At 45.0% G+C, this 12955-nt stretch overlaps 1 protein-coding gene across 1 annotated transcript in view; it reads left to right on the plus strand.

The window, feature by feature from the left end:
* Window positions 1-12955, plus strand: part of si:dkey-215k6.1 (transmembrane protein 132C) — a 446622-nt gene that overhangs the window by 336202 nt on the left and 97465 nt on the right. Inside the window, exon 4 of the mRNA XM_029717996.1 lies at window positions 12342-12525. Coding sequence (XP_029573856.1) covers window positions 12342-12525 — 184 coding nt within the window. The remainder of the gene's footprint in view (window positions 1-12341; window positions 12526-12955) is intronic.

The raw sequence follows: 12955 nt of genomic DNA on the forward strand, positions 1-12955 counted from the left end.
CACCTCCGTCCCTCCCACCTCCACCTCTCCACCTCCGTCCCTCCCTCCTCCACCTGTCCTCCTCTACCTCTCCTCCTCCGTCCCTCCCTCCTCCACCTCTCCTCCTCCATCCCTCCCTCCTCCACCTCTCCTCCTCCACCTCTCCTCCTCCACCTCCCCTCCTCCGTCCATCCCTCCTTCACCTCTCGTCCTCCATCCCTTCATCCTTCACCTCTCCTCCACCTATCCTCCTCCACCTCTCCTCCACCTCTCCTCCTCTGTCCCTCTCCTTCTCCGTTCTTCTCCTCCGTCCCTCCTCCACCTCTCCTCCGTTCCTCTCCTCCACCTCTCCTCCTCCTTCGTCCATCCCTCCTCCACCTCTCCTCCTCCATCCCTCCCTCCCTCCTCCACCTCTCCTCCTCCATGTCTCCTCCTCCTCCACCTCTCCTCCTCCATCCCTCCTCCACCTCTCCACCTCTGTCCTCCACCTCTCCTCCTCTGTTCCTCTCCTCCTCCGTCCCTCTCCTCCTCTGTCTGTCCCTCCCTCCTCCATCTCTCCTCCTCCGTGGGGCTTTGCCCTTTGAAATCCTCTCTCTGATTTTCCAACAGTACGTTTGGATAAGATAGTGTCTCCTCTACCAACATGGTTGTGTGTGTGTTTGTGTGTGATAATTATAGTGTGCGTTTAGTCACTGTGTGTGTTTGTTTGCCTGCATGTGTGTGTGCCTGTATGAGAATCATCGCTGTGTGTGTATTTAATCGCTGTGTGTGTATTTAATCGTTGTGTTGTGTGTACTTCAGCGTTTGAGTGTGTGTTTTGGTATGTGTGTGTGTGTTGTTCATGTTGTTTGATGCTGTGTGGGGAATGAGTTGTCTTAAAGTAAGTAACACAACCCCAGGGTCAGTACTGAAGAGAGAAAAACACTTTGTTCTGCCTTCCCCCTGTCTTCCCTCTGCCTTCCCCCTGCCTTCCCCCTGCCTTCCCTCTGCCTTCCCCCTGTCTTCCCTCTGCCTTCCCCCTGCCTTCCCCCTGCCTTCCCCCTGCCTTCCCTCTGTCTTCCCTCTGCCTTCCCCCTGTCTTCCCTCTGCCTTCCCTCTGCCTTCCCTCTGTCTTCCCTCTGCCTCCCCTCTGCCTTCCCTTCCCTCTGCCTTCCCTCTGCCTTCCCCCTGTCTTCCCTCTGCCTTCCCTCTGCCTTCCCTCTGTCTTCCCTCTGCCTCCCCTCTGCCTTCCCTTCCCCCTGCCTTCCCCCTGCCTCCCCTCTGCCTTCCCTCTGCCTTCCCCCTGCCTCCCCTCTGCCTTCCCTCTGCCTTCCCTTCCCTCTGCCTTCCCTTCCCTCTGCCTTCCCTTCCCTCTGCCTTCCCTCTGCCTTCCCTCTGCCTTCCCTCTGCCTTCCCTCTGCCTTCCCTTCCCTCTGCCTTCCCTTCCCTCTGCCTTCCCTCTGCCTTCCCTCTGCCTTCCCTCTGCCTTCCCTCTGTCTTCCCTCTGCCTTCCCTCTGCCTTCGCTCCACACTGTCTGAAATGGCATCCTGTTCCCTACAGTGCCTTCAAAAAGTATTCACACCCTTTGACTTTTTCAAAATGTTGTTGTGTTACAGCCTGATTTTAAAATGGATGAAATATATATATATATACAGTATATACCCCATAATGTCAAAGTGGAATTATGTTTATTTTTTACAAATTCATTAAAAATGAAAAGCTTAATTAAATGTCTTGAGTCAATAAGTATTCAACCCCTTTGTTATGGTAAGCCTAAATAAGTTCAGGAGTAAAAATGTGCTTAACAAGCCACATAATAAGTTGCATGAACTCTCTGTGTGTGTAATAATAGCGTTGAACATTTCAATGACTACCTCATCTCTGTACTCCACACAGTTATCTGTAAGGTCCCTCAGTGGAGCAGTGCATTTTAAACACAGAGGGAACCTCAAAGACAACAGCTTTCCAATGCCTTGCAAAGAAGGGCATCTATTAGGAGACACCAGGGGATGATTTCACCTTTCAGGAGGACAATAACCTAAAACACAAGGCCAAATAGACAACGGTGTTGCTTACCAAGACGTCATTGAATGTTCCTGAGTGGCCTCATTACAGTTCTGGCTTAAATAGACTTGGAAATCTATGGCAAGACTTGACAACAACTGTCCAGCAATAATCAACAACCAACATGACAGAGCTTGAAGAATATTTTTTTAATAATGTGCAAATATTATACAATCCAAGTGTTCAAAGCTCTTAGAGACCCACAGCTGTAATCGCTGACAAAGGTGATTCTAACATGTGTTCTCCAGTCCAGTCAGGAGGCTGTGTCCTCCAGTCCAGTCAGTAGGCTGTGTTCTCCAGTCCAGTCAGTAGACTGTGTCCTCCAGTCCAGTCAGTAGACTGTGTCCTCCAGTCCAGTCAGGAGGCTGTGTCCTCCAGTCCAGTCAGTAGGCTGTGTCCTCCAGTCCAGTCAATAAACTGTGTTCTCCAGTCCAGTCAGGAGGCTGTGTCCTCCAGTCCAGTCAGGAGACTGTGTCCTCCAGTCCAGTCAGGAGGCTGTGTCCTCCAGTCCAGTCAGTAGGCTGTGTCCTCCAGTCCAGTCAGTAGACTGTGTCCTCCAGTCCAGTCAGTAGGCTGTGTCCTCCAGTCCAGTCAACAACTTCAGTCTAGAGGCTGTGTCCTTCTTCAGTCTAGAGGCTGTGTCCTTCTTCAGTCTAGAGGCTGTGTCCTTCTTCAGTCTAGAGGCTGTGTCCTTCTTCAGTCTAGAGGCTGTGTCCTTCTTCAGTCTAGAGGCTGTGTCCTTCTTCAGTCTAGAGGCTGTCCTTCTTCAGTCTAGAGGCTGTGTCCTTCTTCAGTCTAGAGGCTGCTGCTCTATCGCTTTAGAATCCAATCCTATTGTGGCTTCCTCACAGATAAGGCAGGCCACTCAACCCCACTGCACAAGTGCTCTACTGTTCTGGCCGCCTGGGCGGCTGTCACTGTGGTAACTGTTGTGGGCTGGAGATAGCGCTCTGTGTGTGTGTGTTGGTGTGTGTGTGTGTGTGTCAGTGTGAATGTGTGTGCGTGTTTGTGTGGTTTAGGAGAGGTTTCAGTGCTGTATTGGGTTATCACTGTCTGGAACAAGGGGATTTTCTCTCTCTCCTTCTCTCTTTCTCTCTCGCCATCTTTGCTCACTCCCCCTGTTCCTAAAGATTTGGTTGATAAAACGACTCCTTAACCAGTGGTTGAACTCAGATGATACCTCAGTCTCCTCTCACACGGGTCATCCCTATATCCCTCCATGTCCTTCACAACTTCCTCTTTTCTGTCCTTCACTGCCTTTCTCTTGTTATTACAACAATGATGATTAGGTCACTGTAAATGTCATTAGAAGTTCACTAAAAGCCAGTCAAACGTCCCCCTGCATCCACTCTACTTTAGTTCTGTTTGTATGGATGAGCCTAGTATATGTGATGTGTGTTGCTCACTACATACAGTTAGATCCTGGAATATCGTTTGCTAAATATGTGTATGTGACCAATAACATTTGATTTGATTTCTACTAAACCTTATGTTCTAAATAGTATGTAGTATGATTAGGAGACTTTATGTAGTTTTAGTAAGCATGGTGAAATCAATACGGGTTTCCATGGTATTTCCCAATGCTAAACATTCTGAAAACCATGTCATTACTGCCTTTTAAGGACATCCCATTTTCAAAGCGTACAGATATCTGGGGTCGTGTCGGTAGTCTGTCTTGCCTACTACTTACAACATACTGTGTACTAATAAAACCAGGTCCTATTTAGAACTACGCTACAGTAAAAACCAATGCAGTAAAACAAATGTGAACCAACATACAGTACTAGGCCCATCCCTACTGAGAATGCATAATCTAATTTTTGCATTTATTTTAACCTTTATGTAACTAGGCAAGTCAGTTAAGAGCAAATTCTTATTTTACAATGACGGCCTACCGGGGAACAGTGGGTTAACTGGTTAACAGGTTAACTGCCTTGCTCAGGGGCAAAATGACAGATTTTTACCTAGTCAGTTCAGGGATTCGATCTAGAAACTTTTCGGTTGCTGGCCCAACGCTCTAACCGCTAGGCTACCTGCCGCCCCTAATGCACAATCACATGATCTTGATTACGGTACAGTGATTCACATTATCTTGATTATCAGCTGTTGTCAAACACACCTACGTCTGGAAAGACGATTCATCTTCCTCAATAGCGTGCAGCGAATTCTACTAGATGAAAAGCCAAAATCTGTATGACATCCTGGTATTTAGGCCTTCTATATTTTTGCATACCCAATCAGCCTACTATTTAGAATGCTAGTACGAGTATTCGGACACGAAAGAAAGAAAGACAAATAAATACCTTTGTTCCATCTTGGAGGACAACTTGGACAAACTTCCTGAAGAAGTGCGTGTCACATCGGACGAATCGGCCTATACCTGAATGAACCTGTCAGAAGTGACGCATTGCTTTTTAAGGTCCAGTGATTACACCTTGCCATCCCTTTCTATTTTGTGTGTATGTGTGCTGCTGATTTTTAGGTTCCAACTTTGAAATATGACTTTCTCTCCAAAGGTTAAACAACAAGCCCATGTGATAAATGGCTCTAAGGTCTCGTCTGCCCATTTTATGCCTTCTGACATAAAATAAATACTCCAGTCTCCTCTCAGAGGTGCAGAATGGCAGAAATCAATGATGTCTAATTAATTCAACTGCAAAGGAGAAGCAGTCCCCCTTCCTCCTCACTTCCTTCTCCCATCCACCTCCTCCTCCTCTCCTCTTCCTCTCCTCCTTCACCACTCCACCTCCTCCTCCTCTCCTCTTCCTCTCCTCCTTCACCACTCCACCTCCTCCTCCTCTCCTCTTCCTCTCCTCCTTCACCACTCCACCTCCTCCTCCTCTCCTCTTCCTCTCTTCCTTCTGTCCTCCTCTCCTCCCTGCTCTTCCTCTCCTCCTTCACCACTCCACCTCCTCCTCCTCTCCTCTTCCTCTCCTCCTTCACCACTCCACCTCCTCCTCCTCTCCTCTTCCTCTCCTCCTTCACCACTCCACCTCCTCCTCCCCTCCTCTTCCTCTCCTCCTTCACCAGTCCACTTCCTCCTCCCTCCTCTTCCTCTCCTCCTTCACCACTCCACTTCCTCCTCCCTCCTCTTCCTCTCCTCCTCTCCTCTTCCTCTCCTCCCTCCTCTTCCTCTCCTCCTTCACCAGTCCACTTCCTCCTCCACCCACACTGGAGCAGATGCATGAAGCACTCATGACAGCTGATTATTACTGAGGACTAGGAGACACACCTGAATGGTGACGTAATATTAGTCGCCCTGCGCTGACGCGATGACACACCGGCCACACGCTCATGCTCAGTGTAAAGAAAGGTGAGAGGACTATTGAATGGCACCGCAGGCATAGTATGTATGTGTGTACGTGCAAACAATACTCATCCGGTTAAGTTAATGTGTGTGTGTGTGTGTGTGTGTGCGTGCGTGCGTGCGTGCGTGTGTGTCTGCGTGTTTATTAGCAACATAGACAACTTGCCTTCCTTTTTTCCTCCATGCTCTCATCAACCCTACATCACCTTGATCCTATCACCTCGTATCGACAGTACAGCCGGACGGAGGCTTGACTCCTCAACCTTTATGTAGCCGTTTGGAGAAAGGTGAAGGGTGGCCCGTCAGACTGAATTTATCTCCCCATGAAGACTCGGTATAGCAGGAAGGGTTCAGGGCCCGGCAACAGGGGGGCGGCAGGGTTAGCATGGCTTAGTGTGGTGGCTAGCACCTCTACCCCGGAGACGATGACTGAGCTGCTACTGAAGGGATGGAGTTATACCACCTGCACCCTCTATACCCCTGTCTCCAACCCTACGGCCTCATGGGTAAAGACTTTAGTGCGCTGGCCCTCTAAGTGTCAGGAGAATGGAGCCTTGTGCCTTAGTGTTACTTGATACCGCACTCCATTCCTCGACTTAAATCCCATGAATCACCACTCCACTCTGGGTTTCACGTCTCAGCAACTGCTCCAATCAGCCAAAGTATTATCCAGCCTTTACTAAATCACTTTTTTCCTGTCTTCTTTTCTCCTCTTTAAATCTGCCACTGGTTAACTAATCTTCTTACACCATAAAGCAGGGTTCGCCAACTGGCGGTCCACGGGCCGAATTTGGTCCGCGGGTAATTTTTATTTGGCACCCCAAGTTTTCTGAGCAAATGTTTTATTTATTATAATAATTTTTTACATTATTTTATTGATGGACATAAAAGACTGTAAAATCACGAGAAAATCAGCTCCAAGTGATTTCGATTTTGGAAATCTGTTCCAAAGTATTCCCACGCATAATAGAGAGACATACAGTATGTGATCCATACCAATGTAAGCAAGGTTTGAAATTATTATTTTTTTAGAAAAATATTATATCCGTTTGGGCTTTTTGCTTTAAATTTGCAGTTCACAAATGATTTGTAATTATGTTCCAGCCCCCTGACCATCCGCTAAAGAAAAAAAATCGGCCTGCGGCTGAATCTAGTTGATGATCCCTGATATACAGTATTATATGCTACTCTCCCTCCACTACACATCATCTCTCGCTCTCACACACACACACTAAATTGGTTTCCACCCTCGCACGGCCCGTTGAAAGAGAACGGTTACGCTCTAACAGCCGTTTGAGTCGTGGCTCAATGAATGATCATCCCACTAATCCCATCCCACTGAGGCCTAGTATGACACCATGCTACACACACAACACACACACACACACACACACACACACACACACACACAGGAACGTGCATAGACCCCCCCCCCCTGAAAAAAAACCAGACTTTCATAATTTATATCTAAAACTTCATAACATACCAACTGCCTCTGTTTTTTTAGCATAGGCCTCCTTATTTCTCACTCATCACAAACTGTAAGGAAAGCTAGTTACTACAGTGCCTCCTAAATACATGATTGACATGGGAAAATAGGGTGTGCTATCAACTGATTGTGATTTATCTTCAATGCTCTTACAAAATGACTTTATAATGTAATATTCATCATCTTCTAACTGAAGATATATGGCTGGCTGGCTAGTGGCTTGTCTGGATATTTTTATATATGTTTGTTAGCTAGACTCTAGACTACCTGTGTTGCTGCTGCTGACTGAGGAAGGGATGGAGTTGGGTCGGAGCGAGGGTCGTTGATGCAGCTGCTCCTCTCTGCTGTGTGTATTAACCAACCAAATCGAATATTGATGATGATCAAGTGTTATCAAGTGTTAATCAAATGTTATGCTAATGTGGCAGTACTAGGTAGCTAGCTACACACACTCAATCGGTGACCGAATCTCAAGCCTTGCATGGATACTGGGCACTCGTAATCTCTGGACAGGGCATGTGGGGGTGGCAAACTTGACGATGTCACAACGACTTGGGGGCAGTGGGTTCAGAACAACAATGACAAAAACTGTATAAAAAAAAATATATAGTACCAGTCAAAGGTTTTTCTTTATTTTTACCATTTTCTGCATTATAGAATACTAGTGAAGACATCAAAACTATGAAATAACATATAGAATCATGTAGTAACCAAAAAAGTCTTAAACAAAATCACATTTTAGATTCTTCAAAGTAGCCACGCTTTGCCTTGATGACAGCTTTGCACACTCTTGGCATTCTCTCAACCAGCTTCACCTGAAATGATTTTCCAACAGTCTTGAAGGAGTTCCCACATATGCTGAGTACTTGTTGGCTGCTTTTCTTTCACTCTGCGGTCCAACTCATCCCAAAGCATCTCAGTTGGGTTTAGGTCAGATGATTGTGGAGGCCAGGTCATCTAATGCAGCACTCCATCACTCTCCTTGGTCAAATTGCCCTTACACAGCCTGGAGGTGTGTTTTGGGTCATTGTCCTGTTGAAAAACAAATGATAGTCCCACTAAGCGTAAACCAGATGGGATGGCGTATCGCTGCAGAATTCTGTGGTAGCCATGTTGGTTAAGTGTGCCTTGAATTCTAAATAAATCACAGACAGTGTCACCACCAAAGCACCATCACACCTCCTCCTCCATGCTTCACGGTGGGAACCACACATGTGGAGATCATCTGTTCACCTACTCTGCGCCTCACAAAGACATGGCGGTTGGAACTAAAAATCTCAAATTTGGACTCATCAGACCAAAGGACAGATTTACAATGGTCTAATGTCCATTGCTTGTGTTTCTTGGCCCAAGCAAGTCTCTTCTTATTATTGGTGTCCTTTAGTAGGGGTTTCTTTGCATCATTTCGACCATGAAGGTCTGATTCACGCAGTCTCCTCTGAACAGTTGATGTTGATATGTGTCTGTTGCTTGAACTCTGTGAAACATTTATTTGGGCTGTAATTTCTGAGGCTAGTAACTCTAATGAACTTATCCTCTGCAGCAGAGGTAACTCTGGGTCTTCCATTCCTGTGGCGGTCCTCATGAGAGCCAGTTTCATCATAGCGCTTGATGGTTTTTGCGACTGAACTTTCAAAGTTCTTGAAATGTTCTGCATTGACTGACCTTCATGTCTTAATGTAATGATGGACTGTCGTTTTTCTTTGCTAATTTGAGCTGTTCTTGCCATAATATGTTATTTTACCAAATAGAGCTATCTTCTGTATACCACCCCTACCTTGTAACAACATAACTGATTGGCTCAAACATATTAAGAAGGGAAGAAATTCCACAAATTAACTTTTAACAAGGCACACCTGTTAATTGAAATGCATTCCAGGTGACTACCTCATGAAGCTGGTTGAGAGAATGCCAAGAGTGTGCAAAGCTGTCAGGCAAAGGGTGGCTACTTTGAAGAATCGCAATGTACAGAGCGACTTACAAATGTAAAATATATTTTGATTTGTTTAACTTTTTGGGTTACTACATGATTCCATATGTGTTATTTCATAGTTTTGACGTCTTCACTATTATTCTACAATGTAGAAAATAGTAAAAAATAAAGAAAAAGCCTTGAATGAGTAGGTGTGTCCAAACTTCTGACTGGTACTGTATATATACAACCACCCAAAAGGACACTTGGCACGTGGAAGGGCAAAAGGCCAGGTGCTCAGGCACAGGTGGTGTCTGCATACACACACCAGGTGTACCAATATGTGGCCATAATCAACTCATACCACTCGTAACACTGCCATAGATACCCTGACCTCTCTCTCTCATGACTCTGCCCCCCTCCCGCACCCTCATCTGTATTCATTCCTTACTTCCTTAACCCCAGCATTGCTCCCCCACAGTACAGTACTATTCTCAGTGCCAAAGACAGGCTGAATCCAGCAAGCTGTGCCTCATTCAGGAGGGTCAGGAGATCACATTATGTCTTCAGGAGGGACATTTTCTCTCTTGTACAACTTCTGCTTTCTCCAACACCTCTCTCATCTTCTCTCTCTCTCTGATTTTCTCTCTCTCTCTGTCTCTCTCTCCAACATCTCTCTCTCAACATCTGTCTCTCTCTGATTCTCTCTCTCTCTCTCTCTCTCTCTCTCTGATATTCTATATCTTTCAACCTCACTCTGTCTCTCTCTATGTCTGTCTCTATATCTCCTCCAGCCACAGCTCATCCTAGCATATACTGTATCAGAACAGCCTGTGAGGGGTGTCTTGTTTCCCTCATTCATTCATTTACTTGTGGCTAAATTCATTTGAAGGAGGAGAGGTCAGGTGCCCTGACATCCATCAGCGCCCTCCAGGGAGAGGTAATGAAACGCTACACACAGGGTTTGAAAAAAACAGCTGTGACGGGTCAGAGATCAGAACACAGGCAATTGCAAAGGTCAAGGATTGGAGGTGCATGGCCGTGAATCATATCTGTGTTGTGTATTGAAAATGCCTCTCGCATCAATTTGAGGCTGCTTTGTTCTTTTTCCAGCCTCTGAAGCCAGTCAGAGCATGTGTCTCAAATGACACCCTATTCCCTGAAGTGCACTATGGGCCCTGGTCAAAAGTAGTGCACTATGGGCCCTGGTCAAAAGTAGTGTACTATGGGCCCTGGTTAAAAGTAGTTTACTGCAGGTTGTAGGGTGTCATTTGAGACGCACACAGAAGCCTGACACACTGGTGTGTGAGCCATCATTCCTTTTTATCCCCGTTAATTTACATGACGACTGTGTGGGACGTGACCGTAACAAATAGTTTGCTGTGCTCCGTTTACAGCGTCTTAGATCAACCAGCTAAATCAAAGTAGATTAAAAAAAATATTTGCGCTCCTGTGGCTCAGCTGGTAGAGCATGGTGGTTTTCATTCCCGTTGGAGGCTACCTATACAAAAATGGATGCACGCCTGGCTGTACGTTGCTGTGGATAAAAGCGCCAGCATATATTATTAATATTATATGAATCTACTTGTAAAGTACGAGAAGAGTAAGGTCAATTGTAGTTTTCATCGTACCTCATAATCACACTATATCCCGTTTTTATAGAGGGGTGTGGATCATTAGCTCATTCCGACCCAGAAAGTTTTCATTTAGGATGGGGTGATTACCGTATTACATTTTTACCACTTGAGTTGGTGCGAAAGGCACAGTCACAGTGATCACTGGATTTCTAACTCACTGGTCATTTATCCAACTCGCCAGCTTACGCCAACCAAACTGACGTGTAGCACATCTTCTTAAGAGATACATTCAGTAGGTTAATAGACAGACAACTACACTGCCTTCACACCCCTTGACTTTTCCCTAATTTTGTTGGGTTACAAAGTGGGATTAAAATGGGTTTAATTGGGATTTCTGGTCAACGATCTACATAAAAACTCCTTAATGTCAAATTGGAAGAAACATTTTAACAATTATGAAAATGTAATGAACAAAAATGCCTAATATATCTTGATTAAGATATTCAACCCCCCTGAGTCAATACATGTTAGAATCACCTTTGGCAGCGGTTGCAACTGTGCACACCTGGATTGTACAATATTTGCCCATTGTTCTTTTTAAAATTCTTCATCTTCTGTCAAGGTTGTTGTTGATCATTGCTAGAAAGTCATTTTCAAGTCTTGCCATAGATTTTCAAGCCAATTTAAGTCAAAGCTGTTTCTCAGCCACTCAGGAACACTCAATGTCATCTTGGTAAGCAACTCTAGTGTATATTTGGCCTTGTGTTTTAGGTAATTGTCCTGCTGAAAGGTCAGTTTGTCTCCTAGTGTCTGGTGGAAAGAAGACTGAACCAGGTTTTCCTCTAGGATTTTGCCTGTGCTTAGCTATATTTTGTTTAATTTCATCCTAAACTCCATAGTCCTTGCCTATGACAAGCATAGCCATAACATGATGCAGCCTCCACAATGTTTGAAAATATGAAGAGTGGTACTCAGTAATGTGTTGAATTGGATTTGCACCAAACATAACGCTTTGTATTCATGAAGTGTATTTCTTTGCCACGTTTTTTTGCAGTATCACTAAAAGTACCTTGTTGCTAACAGGATGCATGTTTTGGAATATTTTATTCTGTACAGGCTTCCTTCTTTTCACTCTGTCATTTAGGTTAGTATTGTGGAGTAACTGCAATGTTGTTGATCCATCCTCAGTTTTCTCCTATCACAGCCATTAAACTCTGTAACTGTTTTAAAATCCTAATTGGCGTCATGGTAAAATCCCTGAGCGGTTTCCTTCCTCTCTGGCAACTGAGTTAGGAAGGACACCTGTATATTTGTAGTGACTGGGTGTATTGATTGACCATCCAAAGTGTAAATAATAACTTCACCATGCTCAAAGGGATATTCAGCATCTGCTTTTATTTTTTAAACTTTACACATCTAACAATGGATGCTCTTCTTTGCGAGGCATTGGAAAACCCCACTGGTCTTTGTGATTGAATCTGTGTTAAAAATTCACTACTCGATTGAGGGACCTTACACGTAATTGTATGTATGGGGTACAGAGATGTTAACCACTATTATTGCACACAGAGTGAGTCCATGCAACTTATTATGTCATTTGTTGAGCACATTTTTACTCCTGAACTTATTAAGGCTCGCCATAACAAAGGGGTGGACTAATTATTGACCAAAGACATTGCAGCTTTTAATGTTGTATTATTTCAAACATTCCACTTTGACATTATGGGGTATTGTGTGTATATCAGTGACACACAATCTCAATTTAATCAATTTTAAATTCAGGTTGCAACACAACAACATGTGGAAAAAGTCAAAGGACTGCTGTATATATGCATTCGTCTCATAAGACCATAGATTTTGTAGACAACCAGACATATTTGTGGCTGTTAACACATCTGTTTATGCTATCCTGATGCAGTGAAAATAAAAATAAATAAAAATAAAGTAAGCATTATGCAACGTCTTTTGGAGATCTTTTATGTTTTTGTTTATGAAGCCTCTAGCCTGATGTTCTGCTTGATGCCTCCATACAGGTTGGAGGGCTCCTTTTACGAGGTGATGCAGGTGGAGTTTGAGATGGACAACATCATCAACCTACAGTCTACCCAGACCATCCGGTGGCAGATCGAGTATCCCTCCACAGGCACACAGGCAGAGGCCGTCTCCCACCTCTACATCAGCCAGAGAGACATCCAGGGCATCGTACCCCTGGCCGAGGTAAAAGGAAACTAGGAGGAGCTAGGAGGACAATATAGGGCAGGACAGGTCATTTAAACAGGGATCTAGAACATCCATGTGCTGGGTATTCTTTGGAAGCCATTTTATTTTAAATCAGCAATAGAGCTCTCCTCAGTCAAGTCAATGAACATCCATGAGTTGAAGACCAGGAAGAAAAGCCCCCCTCCTTGAAATGTCAGATGCATATTGACTAGTCGTCGATTCCCCAGGGCCATGCAGATACCCTCCATCTGTCACCTACTCCTTCTCCCCCTCAGAAGAACACACCGACATGTTCTTTCATTTTGACTTAATAAGCAGCTTTTTCCTCCATCCCACTTCCTTGGAGGCTCTAAACGTCTGAAATGTCAGACTGTGTACCACCCTCCTGCTCTGCACAGCACCCCTGCTATCCCCCTTCCTGTCCCCC

This window comes from Salmo trutta, chromosome 27 (assembly GCF_901001165.1).
Source record: "Salmo trutta chromosome 27, fSalTru1.1, whole genome shotgun sequence".
Taxonomy (NCBI): Eukaryota; Metazoa; Chordata; class Actinopteri; order Salmoniformes; family Salmonidae; genus Salmo; species Salmo trutta.